The 16,393-nt window shown below is 47.3% G+C and overlaps 1 protein-coding gene across 4 annotated transcripts in view; it reads right to left on the bottom strand.

Annotated features, from left to right (window-relative positions):
- Window positions 1-16,393, bottom strand: part of ABTB3 (ankyrin repeat and BTB domain containing 3) — a 389,892-nt gene that overhangs the window by 33,048 nt on the left and 340,451 nt on the right. For 3 of the 4 annotated variants that reach the window (XM_067010051.1, XM_059081993.2, XM_059081996.2), the window contains 7 exons: window positions 14,161-14,326; window positions 11,984-12,073; window positions 9,646-9,747; window positions 7,588-7,681; window positions 7,336-7,471; window positions 6,455-6,675; window positions 4,783-4,961 (listed from right to left, as the gene is read on the bottom strand). In XM_067010051.1, the coding sequence (XP_066866152.1) occupies window positions 4,783-4,961; window positions 6,455-6,675; window positions 7,336-7,471; window positions 7,588-7,681; window positions 9,646-9,747; window positions 11,984-12,073; window positions 14,161-14,326 (988 nt within the window). The remainder of the gene's footprint in view (window positions 1-4,782; window positions 4,962-6,454; window positions 6,676-7,335; window positions 7,472-7,587; window positions 7,682-9,645; window positions 9,748-11,983; window positions 12,074-14,160; window positions 14,327-16,393) is intronic. The other variant, XM_067010050.1, reaches the window with a different exon arrangement.

Here is a 16,393-nt window from a genome sequence, read left to right as displayed (position 1 = left end):
AAAAATATAACATCATTTATAATTGTTAAAAAAAGAGAAATAGTTATGTGTAAATCTAATAAAACATGTCCAGGACTTGTACCCTGAAAACTCACAATATTGATGAAAGATATCAAAGAAGGTCTAAAGACACCAAGAGACTAACATGTTCATGGACTGAAAGACTTAACATAGAAAGATGTCAATTCTCCCTAAACTGATATAGAGGTTTAACGCAATTCCTATCAGTCTCAGCAAGATTTCTGTTGTTGTTCATATAGCAAATTTGTTCCAAAATTTATATGGAAAGGCAAAGAACTAACATAGCTGAATTCATTTTGTGAACGAAGAATAAAATGGAAGGAACAAATTTACCCAATTTCAAGATTTATTTTATAGCTATAGTAATTAAGACTGTGTGGTAATGGTGGAGGGACAGACACATAGATCAATGGAACAATGGAAAACCCAGAAACAGACCCACACAAATATGCCCACTGACTTGACAAAGTTGCAAAAGTAATTTGATGAAAGAAAGATAGTCTTTTCAACAAATGGTGCTGGAGCAATTGAACATCCACTGGCAAAACAAAAACAAAAACAAAACAACTTTGCTCTGAGTCCCGCATTTCATACAAAAATTAACTCAAAGTAAAAATGAATCACAGACTTAAGTGTAAAACAGAAAACTATGAAAATTCTAGGAAAAAAAATGCAGAGGAAATCTTCATGATTTAGGGCTAGGCAAAGCATTCTAATACCTGTCACCAAAAGCATAAGCTCCATAAAAGGAAAAACTTAAATTGGACTTCCTCGAAATGCAAGCTCTGTGAAAGACCCTGTTAAGAGGATAAGATGACAAGCTACAGAGTGGGAGAAAGTATTTGCAAACCACGTATCTGACAAAAGACTATTTTCTAGAATTTACAAAGAACTCTCAAAATTCAACAGTGAAAAACCAAACAATTTAATTAGAACACAGGCAAAAGACACAAAGAGACATTTCACTGAAGAGGATATGCAGATGGCAAATAAACACATGAAAATATGTTCAACATCATTAGCCATTTAGGGAAATGTAAATTAAAACCACAATGAGATACCACTTATACATCTACCAGAATGGCTAAAATAAAAAATAGCAATAGCACCAAACAGGGAGGGTGTGGAGAAACTTCATTACCCATACTTTGCTGGTGGGAATATAAAATGGTGCAGCCACTCTCAAAAACAATTTAGCAGTTTCTTTAAAACTAAACATGCAACTTCCATACAATCCAGCAATTGCACTCCTGAGCATTTATCCCAGGGAGATGAAGACTTATATTCCTATCAAAAACCTGTGCGGGAATGTTTATAACAGCTTTATTTGTAATAGCTCAGAAATGGAAACAACTCAGATGTCCTTCAGTGGTGAGTGGTTAATAAACTGTGATCCGTCCGTACCACAGAGTACTAGTCAGCAACAGAAAGAATCAAACTATCCACACATGCAACGACCTGGAAGAATCTTCAGAGAATTACGCTGAGTGAGAAAATCCAATCCTAAAAAGTTACATACTGTATGATTCCGTTTAAATCACATTCTTGAAATGACAAAATTAGAGTCATGGAGACCGGATTAGTGGTTACCGGGGCATAAGGAGGGAATGAGGGCAGAAGAGATATGGGTGTGGCTGTAAAAAGGCAACATGCGGGACGGTTATGGTGATGGGAGTTTTCTGCATGTTTACTGTATCATGTCAATATCTTGGTTGTGATATTTAACTGTCATTTTGCAAGACATTGCCAATGGGGCAAACGAAGTATCTCTCTGTATGTTTTCTTACAACTGCATGCGACTCTACAATTGTCTTAAACTAAAAAGTTTAATTTACAAAACTCAATTTTAAAACAGTGGGAAACCCCCCTAGCAACGTGTATAAACCACAAGGAAACAAACAAACAAACACATAGCTCATGTCTCACCCTTGGCTAAAGCCTCCAGTGGTGTTCTATTTAGTTCACATGGAGAGAAACCCTACATGTCCACCATGGAGAAAGGCTCCGTGCCACTTGATTTCATCTCCTACACTTTCTCCTGTGTCCCACTGCTTCCTGCTGCCCCAGCACATCAAGCACGTTCCCACCTGGAGCCTGAACTCCTGCAGTTCCCCCACTTGGAATGCCTTCCCTCCAGACCTCTGCGTGGCTGGAAGCTTTTCCTCACTTAGGTGGCTGTTCACATGTTACCTCCTGTGGGAGACTTTTCTTACCATCCTCTCTAAATTAGACCTTGCTTGCTCCACCCACCAGAGACTCCATCGTTGTCCAAGTTCATTTTTTTTCATAGCATTTATCATGCTCTCACTCTCTTTTGCTGATGTATTTCCTTGCATACTAGGTGTCTGCCCCTCCCCTGGCCACAGTAAGTTCCATAAAGAAGGTAAAGAAGGTCCTGTCACCCCTGTAGCCTAGTAGGCACTCATGACTACAGCATGAATAAATGCCCAGAGGAGTTATGTGTGGGAGAAATGGGCCAAGAGCTCTCTTTAAACATATGTATTTTAAAAAATGACTGTATTGTTCTACTCCTGGGGAACTCTAGAGACACTGAACCCTTTTAAAGATAAAATTTATAACTGGGGGCAAAAAAAACACATCTGCAACTAGATTTCAAGAAACGTATGACTGAGCATGCATCACGGATGGGGAGAAGGCATCACTTCACTTTACAGGATGGCTGTTGACCATAAAGTGGGTTTATTTACAGGAATTCCATATTCTTACCCACTATTCTGATAGAACTAGGTATTTGTGCCCACAGAACAGCAGACATGATTTGAACAGGAATCCGTTAGTGGAGGGAGAAGGGGCAATGCTAGCTAGTTGTGTGATACATGGCTACTCCTTTCCTCCAATAGGACACTTTCTGAAGGCAGAGCTTTGCAGCACTTTCTCAACTCTCTGAACTTCTCTGCCACCATCTCTCTCCAGACATCTTTTGACCCCAGGAACATCACCATGTTTGGTGATGTTTGGACCGCTTGACTTGCCCCGGCAGCCAAGGGAAATTGATCACCTCTTTGCCCCCCGTGGTCAGTGTACATGATGATGTAATACCACATCTCACCAGTAGGGGTTGCCATTGACCACCCCCCATAAGGGCAAACTTGACTCTTGAAAGCACCCTTTTCCCCAGACTTGCCGCCCCTCCTGACCACGAGCTGCTCCTGCCCCATCCCTGGCTCCCCCCACCCTCCAAGATCAGTACAGCTGACAGGGAGCAGGCTCTAGTCCACATCTGCCAAAGGCCCCTGCCTTCTTCCAGGCTTCCAGCTGCTGCTTTCAGCTGCTGTTGGCTGCCCTTTCCTGGTGGTGGCTGAGTGGGGTATAAGGGGCCCGCTGGCGTGCTAGCAATGTTCCATTTCTCAGTCTGGGTGCTGACCACACAGGTAAGTTTACCTTGTGAAAATTCATTAGGATCTATAGTTACGATCTGGGCACTTTTCTGATGTATCTCATTCTTCAAAGTAAAGTTTACTTTAAAAAACCATAGATTAGGTTTCCTCAATACATAGGGTGCCTCAGTAATTTCTGGAACTCCCACTACAGCCCGTAGAAGAGAAAAAAATGAACCAAACCAAAAACCAATTAGAACACCAAGACCCTGGGAACAGACCTAGCAATGATTTTTCACTAAGGTGGCTTCTTAGGTAGTTTCAGGCCTTATTTATTTATTTTTCAAGTTGTGGGGTGAGGGGTGAGGGGCAGGGTGAGTTTGGTTTTGAAATACTTCCAGCAGGTTTTGCTCTTTGTGGAATCACTGAGGCTCATTACCTGTGGGCCGGCGCACCTCCTCCCCTTTTGGGTCTCAGCGGGTCCTGACATCAAGCACAAATCCAGCCCACAGAGGCTGAGACTCTGGTGCTAATGAGAATACCTAATGGGACCCGCTCTGGACCCCAGGCCAAGTGCTCCGAGGCTCAGGGAGCAGCTGGGTGTGTTGCTGCTGCTTTGCTGCGGGGCCACCCCTGCCACCTGGAGAAGGCTGCTCCCCCTCTCCACTCTTGACAGCTTGTTGGCCAAGGCTGGCAGGGGAACCCACGCTGCCCTTTTGGTTCAGAGGCCTACTTGCCTGACACTTCACAGGCTCCCACTATCTTAGGACCCCAGGGTCCTGCAAAGCCTGTTGTGAAGGGGTTGTGGCATTTCCCTGTTGCTGGGAACATAGTGCCAGCAGGAATTCAGAGGCCCTTGAGGAAGGGGTGAGCCTCAAGCGCTAGGCTCATCCAATCCTCAGACCTGAAAAGCCTTCTCAGGGCCTGGCTTTCCAGGGACCTTGGTAAGGTCTGCATCCCGTCGACCTAGAGAGCTGCACCCATTTCTCTCTTGCTGCTGGATTCCTAATGTCCATCCAGGCCTGCCCTGGTCTCAGCGCCTCAGTGACGCCTTCCCTGAGCATCTCACACCCCTCAGAGCTGGTGCCACCCAATTTAATATTATTTCACAGACCACCTCAGATGTCCTTGGGGCCCATGGGTGGGCTTTAGCTCCCCAGCTTTCATGCAAATTCCCCAGGCTGGAAGGTATCTTTTACTTTGTCCCACGTGCCCAAGTGCCTTGGGACATAACAGGTGCTCAGTAAAGCGGCTGCCCCATGAAAGGCTGTACCACCGGCTGGGGCACATTTGCACCAGCGCTGTGACTGCAGGGAGGCCACCCCCCCCCCCCCCCGCCGTGGGACAGGCTCAGGGAGCACGGAGATCAGAGCCCCCGGCCTTTCTCTCTGCCCACAAGCGCAACAGCATTAGGCCCTCGTACCTTGCTGGCTTTCAAGATCTCGAACATGAGGGGCAGGCCCTGGGTGACGAGCTCCTCCGTGTACTCTTCCTCCTGAATGGTCTTAAACTCCTTCAACAGGCACTGAATGAGGGGCCGGCGGTGCTGCTGGAAGGCGATCCGCAAGGACTCCAGCCAGGTGTGCAGGGTCCACGGAACCCCTGGAAAGGGGGCGGGCAGGGGTGGGGGAGGGGAGGGGAGGGCAGAAAACAACCAGAGGAGAAGGCGTGTTTTTAATCTGGCAGCTGGCCTTTCTCGGGGACATTACCACATCATGAGACCAAGAGCCTGCCTTTCAATGAATAGAGCCAGTGTTGCTTTTTTTTTTTTTCCCCGAAGACCCACAGAAGTTGAAATTAAAGGTCGTAATTCGATTCCCTTAACTATGGGTGTTTAGTTCTGCAGGCTACTCATATTATTAGGGGGTGCATTTCAGCTACTCATATTATTAGGGGCTGCATTTCACAAGGTAAAATCCTTGTGTAGAATATTGGAATTATAATGCACATTCTTTATGCAGATTGCATCCTTCTGAGTTCTGACTTCCTTCGTCTCCATCCCGTCTACATCCGTGCCAAGAGCTTAGAGGTGGTGAAACCCACGGGTGGACCTCACCATCCACTGCTCTGGTCAGGGCAGATATTTCCATCTGAATATGAAGACACAGGAGGATACTGATGCCTCTCCCATGTGCAAAACAACATTTCCATCTGCAGGCACTTCATCAGGTCTTTCTCCCTTGATAGAAGCCTCTCCAGCAGCTGATTGCTGTGACTTGCTTCTCCCCCCTCACTGTGAGACTGAGGCACTCGCTACTGTTTATAACAAGCACACGATTCAGGGTCTTGAGCTTCAGAATCAAGCGTCACAGGCTCCCAGGGCAATGGCATAAACGTCCGCCACACTGAACAGCCACCCTCCAAGAGAGACCAGTTTCCAGAACAGCACCGGGGGCCCCTCCTTGGGGCCTCAGCCTACCCTGATCTGCCACAGCCTGTGTTTACAGCCCGTGCTCCATCCTGCTGTTTCTGGGCCGGGCCTAGTGCCATGAGAGGGGTGAAGGCCAGGCCAGCCTGTTCCCCAGACGCACGGAGGAGATGGCTCCGGCATAGCTCACTCAAGGGAGAGCCACCCCTAACTTTTCCCGAGGGTGGCTTTGCCCCTGAAGTGGGTGCGGCCTTGCTAGGGAAGAGATGCCCTCATCATAGCTGGTGCCAGTGGCCGCTTCATGGATTTGGGTGCTCTCAGGCAGCGATTCCCCAACCACTGGGAACCACCTGGGATGATTGTTAAATATAAAGATTTCCAGCCTTTATCCATCCAGACCCTCGACGGCAGAGCCTCTGGGTGCAGGGCCTGGCAATCTGTATTCAGACAAGCTCCCCAGGTGATTCAAATTTCTAACTCAGGGTCCAGAGTTTGGGAATCGTGGAAGGGGGACCTGAGGATGGGACTTTGGGGCTGGCAGGATGCTGCTGTCTGCGGGGATGGTGTGGGAACTTAGCCTGGAAATGCTCCAACCAGCAAATGAGAAGTTCCCTGGGCTGCGTGGGGTGTGTGTGCGCGCGTGTGTGCGTGCGTGTGTGTGTGTGTGTGTGTGACCTGGAGCTGGGCAAAGGCTCTGTGCCCAGCCTTGGAGGGTCCCCAGACTGACCTATGCTCCTGATATCAATTGTGACATCCACGTAGCCATGCTCAGCGCTGTGATACATGGCCTCCCTCAGGGCTCTGAGTTTGGCCTTGCTGTTGCGGCTGGCACACAGGGGGGGCGGGGCTGCCTCCGCCAGGTCTGTCCCCTCGGCCAGAATCTCCTCCAGGGACAGGATATCACTCTTCTCCTTCTCTGGCTGAGCGAGCAGTTTGCGGAACACATTCCTGTCAATCATAAACCCAGAGATGAAGACACTCAGAGATGGAAGGGCTGTGCCAGGGCAGGGACTAGGCAGGGGAAGTGGGGAGACCTCTCACTTGGGGCAAGGGAAGGACGGGACCAACTCCGGGGTGGCAGTTTCAGAGGCCTGACCACGGGTGCTACGTTTGGTGGATGGAAGAGATGGCGGGGCAGGTGTGGCTGTGTTTCCTTGAGGACAACTTGGAGCTAAGTGCATTCCCCAGATATCTAGAAGGTTCTAGAACCGTCTGCCTGCAGTCCCCTCCCCATAGTGAATTTGCTTCACTTGGGGTTACGTGTAGTAAAATCTGATGGGGTAAATCCTGAAGGAAATGTAGACAGGAAGTAACCAAACATGAGGGGTTTTACGATTCTTTAAAATGGATTCTTCTCACTTCATGACAGGTGATAGGATGAGAGCTGACCAACGCTGGCAAAGACTGACGTCTCTGTGATAGGAAAGCCGGCTGGGAAAGGACCAGACGAGCCAGTCTGAGTGGACGTGTGCTGCATGAAGCTGGCCAGGCCTGGTCTGCCTCTGGGTCCCACATCCAGAGATACAGTGGGTCTGGGGTAGGCTTGGGAATCTGCATTTTTAACAAGCACCACTTGGGACCTCGTGGCTTTGGGCCATCCTAGCCTACCTGTGTCCGTGGGCTGCGGCCTGGCTGAAAGAGTTCATATCACCCTGGGGGGTGGTAGAAATTCCATTCCTGTACATGGTTCCTATCAGGGGGTCCGCGCCACGCTCCAACAGCAAACTAACCAGCTCAAAATTTCCTGCAAGCCCAGAGAAGGGGGTTTTATAAGAGAATCAAGCAAACACACAGTCACAGACACATCAAGGGCCAGCGCGCTGGAGCCCCTTGGCCGGCGTGAGCATCAGCAACTCTTACCTACGGCGGCTGCAAGCTGGAGGGGCGTTTCTGAATAGTTCTCCTCGCCATGCTCCACAGAGCCCTCCACCTTGGCCCCAGCGTCCAGGAGGAGCTGTGGGGGAAGAGTGGCCATTGAGATGTTTAAAGGACATGCATGTGAGGAGACGTCAGGAAAAGGTGGTGGAAATCAGTGTGACGCCAGTGTTCCTGCCCTCCCTCTGGGCCTGTGAGCATGTGCACAGGGGGAGGGCAATCGCACCTCAGAGGAAAAACCGAGAGCCTCTCGTATCTCTAGAGCCTCAGATCACTCAAATTGTGGTCCACGGACAGTAGCATCAGCAGCCCCTGGGAGCTTGTTTGAAATGCTGGCTCTGAGGCTCCACCCCAGACCGAATGATGGGAATCTGCACTTCACCAAGTTCTTCAAGTGATTTATATGTACATTAAAAGTTCCTAGAAGCACTGAGCTAGAAGCTCGTGGCACCAGAGTGTTGGAGGACTTCATTTCGGGGTCGGTGACACAAAGCCTCGGAGAGTATTATGGGGTCTCTTAGAGCCATAGCAACTCAAGAGTTCTGAAAAACCCTTTGGGGACCACCAGGGCCAACCAGGACAAGAATCGCTTCTAGAGCATCCTGGAGGGCTCTGAGGACAGCTCGGCAAACGCTGAGTTTTCTGGCCAGCAAGATCAGTGAGTAAAGTGGCAGAGTGAGCTTCCAAGAGTGCTGCTGAATATGATTCCATTCTGTGCGTTCTCTAAGAGACCTGGGTTTCCTAAAAACAGAGGTGCTGTCCATGCTGGATCTCACAGTGAACGTGCTGTCAGCACTCCTGATGTAAAATGAGGGGGAAACATCTGTCTTACCTGTTCAGGGCTAACTGAGGGCACAGCCAGGAAGGGGCTGCCTACAGGGCATTCCATGATGTGTGCACCGGCTGCACAGAGGTGACCTGACTTCTGTTTGGCTTTGCTTGGCTACCCACTGCTCCTATTCCTGATTTAAAGGCTGGGGATGCCACTGCATATTAAGGGATGGCATTTGTGTCCACTAGGCCACCCTCTGACCCCTCCTTTCTTAGATCCCTCCACTAGGAGTGGGCTGGTCATGACGTTCTACAGGCAGAAGCCAGCTCTCGGTGTGACATGTCACACACTCAACCTCCTGAAACATGACTTCGGATCTGTCTTAAGGATTCCCACGACCTAGGAAACAATGAAGGATTCCTGTGGCACTCCAACATTGCCTAGGGGTCCCTAGCACACTATTTTCCGCTCTGCATAATTCTAAGAGGCTTGGACCACCTAAAAGGAGGTGAGTTCCTGATGTACCCAAAGCTCAGCATTTATTAGGGAGTCAGATGTGGTCAGGGACCTGGATGCTGATCTCTTTTTTCCAGTGAAGTTTTAAGATCTAGAGTAAACCGAGCTTAAGATCTAGAATATACTAGATGGCTATGCATCGAACACCAACTCTACAACAGCCAGAAAAGGTGCAAGCAAAACACACTTACGTGCCCAAACATCTCTCCATACTCAGGGAGCTGTTTCAGAAGACACATGTGAAGACCCTACTCTAGACCTCTTGGATGGGATTCTCCATAAGTGGGACCCAAGCAAGTATCTTTTGGAACCGCTCCCTTGGCGACTTGGATGCTTCTTTCCAGTGGTTCGAAACCACTAGACTCTATGCAAACACTGGGGTCACACCTAAGGGAAGGTTCTAAGGTCTCATACCAGCCAGGTCTTATGTTCATGTTACAACAAGCAAAAATGAACAAATCCACAAAAATCATAGCTCAGGCCCCACCCCCGAGCAACTGGGAACAACTTGATAGGTTTGCCACTCTGAGTGTGAGGCTGCATGTGGGTATGTGTTAAGTTCATATTGGTTAGAGCCAGGCCATATAGAGCATTACATATAATATTTTCATTCATATGATATGAATGTGCTATATTTAACTGCAATTAACCAATATGAATCTCTTAGGGAATAGGCATGCTGGGAGAGGTACAAATTTGTGTAATGAAAGAGGTAAAATTAAAGGTCAGATGTGGATAGGGAAATATGTTAATACCTGAACTACAGGAATATGTCCATGCAACACAGCAAAAGTCAGAGCCGTCCAATGGCGGGTCTCAGGGTGGACGGATGGATATTTATGAGGAGTACTGACAACCTATAAACAAATTGAAGTTATTTTCAAAATGTGACCTTAACAACACTTAGACTAGCAAATCTGACCTATCTGTGGCTGGGCATGTGGGCTAGATATGTACAAAAGGATGTCCTAGAAGGCGCCTCGGGAAACACTGGAGATGTGGGGTAGTGACTTTATATCCTCCATCACAATAAGGACTCCTTTGCTTCTCATCTGAAAAGAGTTGAATGGATGATTTCTGACCACCTCTGAGGAGCCTTGGAGAAGCTGTAATGGTGGCTACAATGAGCCTGCTCCCCTGCCTGTCTCCTCTTCCTGCTTAAGGGAGGGTGATGCTTCTGAGAGCTACAGGATGTCAGGTAGTGTGAGGCCACTACCATCACATCCACATCTTTAGGGGAAATTCTTGGCAGTGGCAAACCCCGTGCAAGGGGACGTCTGCTTCGAGCTTTCAAGCCAAGCAATACCACCAGCCATCTGATGGAGGAACATCACCATCTGGTCACAGCTCACCCCACACTGTCCTCATTTCATTCTTCTGCTGGCTTCCTGGTTGACAAGGACCCTCATGCTACTGGAAACCTCAGCCCAGACCTTCCCTGGGCACACCACGAATGAGCAATCTGATATTGACCTTCCCATATGGGGACCTCAGAACACCCCAGGCCAAGAGATAAACTGCAGGACAGCTAAAGGTTAGGGTCCTGCAGGATTGCCACCTACACATGGCTTTTCTTCCAAACATTCCTGGGGCCATATAGCTGCGCTGCCTGCTGCTTTCATAGCAGTTGATTTCACTAATCACCGGTGGGGGGAGGACCTTGAGCGGGGAGCTGTGGGATGGGCTAGAGGACCAGAGAACCCCACCAGGACCCAGAGTTGACAAGCCCTTGCAGGCATGTGCACAGTGCTTGGGGATTCATAGCAGGAAAAAAAATCCCCAATACTTGAAATTTATAAGATCCAAAATGGTTCTGGATCCAAAACCATGTCTATTGCCTGCTTTCCTCAGATGAATATAAAGCATGCTAATTTTTTTTTTTTTTTTAAACCACAGTACTAAGACTACAAGAGCATCTAATTTTTTTTTTTTTTTTTTTTTTTTTTTGTGGTATGCGGGCCTCTCACTGCTGTGGCCTCTCCCGTTGCGGAGCACAGGCTCCGGACGCGCAGGCCCAGCGGCCATGGCTCACGGGCTTAGTTGCTCCGCGGCATGTGGGATCTTCCCGGACCAGGGCACGAACCCGTGACCCCTGCATCGGCAGGCGGATTCTCAACCACTGCGCCACCAGGGAAGCCCGAGCATCTAATTTTGAACTAAAAAAAGTTTCCTGGGGTGGCTGAGTTAGGAGTGCAGCATGTCAATCGATCTTCTCAGCCTCTGAGACTGCCAATATTAGGCTGCCAGAGGAGAGTGGGTCTTCTTTTTGTTTGTTTGTTTGTTTTGTGAGAGTGGGTCTTAAGTCAGCATAGAACATGGTCAAAAAGTGTAATTTTACCTATTATAAGCCTTGGCGGGGGCGGGGGCAGGACCCAATAATAACTGAGTCCCAAATTGATGCTACTCTGTATTTATTTCTTCCAACAACTCTCTGAGATGGGTGTGATTATTCTCCCATTTTGCAAAGGGGAACACCGAGGCTCAGGAAGGTTAAACTATTTGCCCAAGCAGAAAAGCAAGTTACTAAGATGCAGCAGTTTCAGAATTTGAACCCACGTGCCAAATTCTAAAGCCTGCGGGGGTGTGCTTTCCACTATACCACACTGCCTCGAGGAAGCTTTGCAATTAGCTTTAAGACCTGTGGTTTAAACCCGCCAACTGGGTGAGCCAGTCGGGATTCGGTGGGGGAGGGTGGAAGATCTGGGGGAGCTACACCTTAGCTCAGGGCACGTGGACCAACTTTGTATTTGGCAGAGGAAAGGGCTGATGGCTCAGGAGAGCTCTCTCTGCCTGACCCCAGAAGGAATGGATCATCAAGAAGAATCAGAGATTGGGTACAGCTGAACTGAGGGCAAAGCTAGGGCTCCTGTGGCCTCATTGGTTGTTTTTAAATGAAAAATGTTTTTGGGCAGCTCCTTGGAGTTTGGTTGGGCTGGGGCCTCAGGACGGAGGAAATCCAACAGCTGGTCTGACCTATTTGCTGCACTGAGCACCCTCAGAGGTGGCTCTTTGGGAGATAAGACCCCCTCTCTTTGCTCGCCTTCCCCAGGGACTGCCAGGCCCAGGGGCCCTGAAGCCCTCTGCACCCTTTACCTCCACATTCAGGTCAGCTCCGGCATCCAGCAGCATCTGAACCATTGCCTCGTCCCCGCGGACGCAGGCGTACATCAGGGGGGTCATGCCCTGCGGTGAGTTAAAAACCAGAGAATGGAGGTTTACCAGGTGGCTGTGTCACTTGACAAAACAAATGGAAAATCTTACTTGTGTGAAGGAGGCTATAACTGTACTCAAAATCCAGTATTTTAAAGTAAATGTACAGCCCTATAAGGTCATAATCCTCCATATTTTGAAAACCAAAATGGAAGCAAGAAGGGAAACATACATTGCTTTTTTGGTTTTTTATTTTTTTTTGCATTTATCTTGGCTTAAGTCAGAGGATTTTTTGTTTGTCTTAGGGTGCAATAGATCTAAGAGTGTTTGCTAAAACAAATGGCTGGTTTCAAATGAAAGCTCTTAGGAACTTTCTGGATTCTACAATATCAGCCCTAAGCTATCTAATTGGTAAACACTGTTTCCTTGACATTTTCTCTTTCACAATATAAGTGTCATCTTTGCTCTATGTGAGCTGCTGGTCAGTGTCAAGGGAAATTGGTGCCTCTGAGTACAACCCCAGCATGACGTCAGCTTTGACATTATCATTTACAAGCAAAAGGCAAGGGAATGAGGAATGACTTTCAGGAATTCCATATCTGCCCATGATTCCTGCTTATTACAAAGTACCACAACCAACAGAAGTAAGGGATGGATTTTTCAATAAACAGTGTTGTGAAGGCGGCTATTTGGGAAAATGTTCAGGTTAGAGCCTTATCTCACACTATACACAAAAATCATTTCCAGTTTGATTAGAGATATAGAGAAAAAAATTAAAACCATAAAAGACATCTAACTGGATCCGTTTCTAGGCATAAAAGTAATGGAAGAAATCACAAAAGAAAATCATTACAGCGTTGAGGACATGCAATTGAAAACATAAACAAAATTAAGAGGTAAACAATAAATTGAGACATATTTGTCATAGTATAACAGAGGGTTATATGTCTAATAGGTAAAGAGCTCTTTGAAATAAAGAAGAAAAACACTTAAGCTCTAATGAAAGACAGGCAAAAGATTAATTAAATTAAGTAAAAGATTAATAGGGTACACATAAAAAGTTGGAGAGTGTGTACAAGGAAACAGTCTCTGGGAAAGTAATTTGAGATCAAAAACTTTAAGATAAGTTGATGCATTTGAGTGACTATTTCCACTTAAAAAAATTTCCCTAATGAAATAATCAGAGATTTGAACAAAGATTTGTGTAAGTATATGTAGCTCAGCATTACTGGTATAAGTAATTAGAAACAATCTAAGTATTCAACAACTGAGGTATGGTTCACTGAACAAATAATATGACCATTTTATGTAGCCATTAAGAGTGAGTTAAAAAAAGAATATTTAATGATACTGCAAAGTATCTTTAATACAAAATACCAAAACCAGAAAGATAATAAATCCTTGTTCTTAAAAAATAATATGTGTGTATGTGTGTGTATCAGGGCTCCTTTGTGTTGCTCAAGAAAATTATTAGCTGTTATCCCTTCCCTGAAACTTGCTGCATAAGCTGCCCATGTGAGAAGCAATTCCATTTGTCCTTTGTGACTTTCCATCTGGGGCTCACATTGAAAGCTGCTGTTTGTTTTCTCCATCCGTGACATCTTCACCCATCCGGGGTGTCTCCCTGATAGACACACAAGCCTCTCACTGTACCTCAGTTTCAGTGCTTTGGGGGATGGCTGCCTGTCTCTGAGGTGTCTCCTAGGGTCCCTCAGAATGACTTTTGTGTATCTTAAACACACCCTGAAAGTTTGGTGAAAATCTGCTTGGATTTGTTCTGTGATGCAGAGAACTAATTTTAACCATGCTGGAGAAAGGGCTCGAAGGACACAAGCTAAATATAAATGATGGTGGATGATGATGGCATGATTTCCTTTCTGGAATAGGTCTATTTTTCTCTATTTTCCATTTCAGCTGCAACGATCACGTGCAACTTCTGTACAGATGAACAAAGATATTTTTATAAGATATTTAAAAAACTAAACAACAACACCACCACAATCACCCTACGTCACCAGAAGGGGGAGCCTCTGTCCAGTGCCTGCTGTTTCCATCCTGCCCTGGGGCAGGGCACGTGGTGGAGGTGGGGTGCCTGTTCAGACACTCGGAGGACCCTGTACCTGTTCGCTCATGGTGTTGATTCCATCGGGCCCCAGGAGAGACACTGCCTGCTTCACCAGGTCCGTCCGCCCACAGTTCAGCATCCGGAAACCCAGGTCCTGCTTAAACTTGGCTTCGATGGCCACTGCGTCCAGCTTCCGAGAAGCGCAAAAGCAGTCGTCGGCCCTAAGGGAGGGAGAGATGGTCAAGGTGCGTGCAGCAGCTTCGCCAGGACTGGTTCTCGAGGGCCACAAGAGTTAGGAAGCACCAAGGAGACTTTCCATTTCCTTTTCATGTCAATTGCTCGTTTCTGGGCTCCAGTTAGAATATGGATATCTCTTGATCCTTGTCTTTTATGACTGCTGCTTATCTGTCTTATCTCTCCTCTGCTCCCACAGCATATTGAGCTAAGGATAATAATGGCTAATATTTACTGACTGTTCACTATGGTTAAACTCTTTTTTTTAAAAAACATCTTTATTGGAGTATAATTGCTTTACAATGCTGTGTTAGTTTCTGCTTTACAACAAAGTGAATCAGTTATACATATACATATGCTCCCATATCTCTTCCCTCTTGCGTCTCCCTCCCTCCCACCCTCCCTATCCCACCCCTCTAGGTGGTCACAAACCACCTAGCTGATCTCCCTGCGCCATGTGGCTGCTTCCCACTAGCTAGCCCCACATAACCCTAAGAGGTAAGTACTATCATTACCCTCTCTTTTAACCATGGAAAACAGACACAGATAAGGGACTTGCCCAAGGCCACACAGCAAAAAGCAGTGAGCTGGGATGTGAGCCCAAGGCAGTCTGTGGAGAGCTGACCTGGGTATCTACTGTGTCCCCCTGTCCCCCCATCACAGCATCTACTATTTGCCTCTTTCCTTGTCTGACTTCCCCTCCAGGCAGGGGACTTCTAAGAGCAGGGACCTTGTCCAGCAAGTCTCTGCATCACAGTCCAGACAGCACCCAGCACATGGAGGTGTTAAAAACGTTAGCCGAGTGAACACAGAATGGCTGGAGTCTCTACTTTCAAAGTGGAAGCAGGGCGGAGACCTGGCAAGATGAAATAAGAGTACTAGTGGTGAGATGCTCTGGAAACTAACCGAGCCAGCTGGGCGAAGTGAGCCAGGTTAGGGAAGGGTGGGGAGGAGAATCAAGGAATTCAAGAAGGGGATACAAACTACGCTTGCAAAGGATGTTAACTTCCTTCTTATGGTGAATTGTCAAATCAAATCACCAAGCATTTACTGAGCACCTGTTTGCAAGAGGCGCACAATGCCTGGAAGGGGAGAGGACACAGGCCCTGGTAACCATAATGCCATGCGGCAACTGCAGTGATTGAGGTGTTCAGAGACACACACCAAACAGAGCCTAGGGGATCCAGTAAGGCTTCCTGGGGAAGGTGACCCCTGAGCTTTGTCTTTTTTAAAAAATATATATCTTTATTGGAGTATAATTGCTTTACAATGTTGTGATAGTTTCTGCCGTACAACAAAGTGAATCAGCTACACGTATACATATATCCCCATATATCCTCATATCCCCTCCCTCTTGCGTCTCCCCCCCACTCTCCCTATCCAACCCCTCTAGGTCATCACAAAGCATCGAGCTGATCTCCCCGTGCTATGCAGCAGCTTCCCACTAGCCATCCATTTTACATTTGGTAGTGTATAAATGTCCATGACACTCTCTCACTTCATCCCAGCTTCCCCTTCCCCCACCTGTGTCCTCAAGTCCATACTCTACGTCTCCGTCTTTATTCCTGCCTTGACACCAGGTTCATCAGTACCGTTTGTTTTTTTTTTAAGATTCCATATATGTGCATTAGCATACGGTATTTGTTTTTCTCTTTCTGACTTACTTCACTCTGTATGACAGACTGAACTGTGTCTTAAATAAGGAGAGGGACAGAGGGTAGGAGAATTTGGAGCAGGGCTTGCATGAGCAAAGGTATGGACACAAGACGTGGCGGGCTCTGAGAGCTAACGATGGAGGTTTTAGTGTTTCTGGGGCATAAACTTCCAGGCAGAGGGCCAGAAGCTGAGGGTGGGGAACTTTACTTAATCCTAAGACTTTATCCGTAAGAGCCACTGAAGGTTTCTAAGCAGGCAGGGGAGGGATACGGTTGGATGGCCAACTCTGGGAGAGCGTGGAGGATGGATTTGAGGGGAGCTGGCCCTAGAGGTGGGGAGATGTTAGTGCTAAAAGAAACAGCCCAACAGAAAGAAGTCACTGCCCAAGTGTGAAGTGA

The sequence above is a fragment of the Kogia breviceps genome, chromosome 12 (assembly GCF_026419965.1).
Source record: "Kogia breviceps isolate mKogBre1 chromosome 12, mKogBre1 haplotype 1, whole genome shotgun sequence".
NCBI classification, from domain to species: Eukaryota; Metazoa; Chordata; class Mammalia; order Artiodactyla; family Physeteridae; genus Kogia; species Kogia breviceps.
The sequence above is the reverse complement of the archived record's forward strand: the minus strand, read 5'-3'. Positions and strand labels throughout refer to the sequence as shown.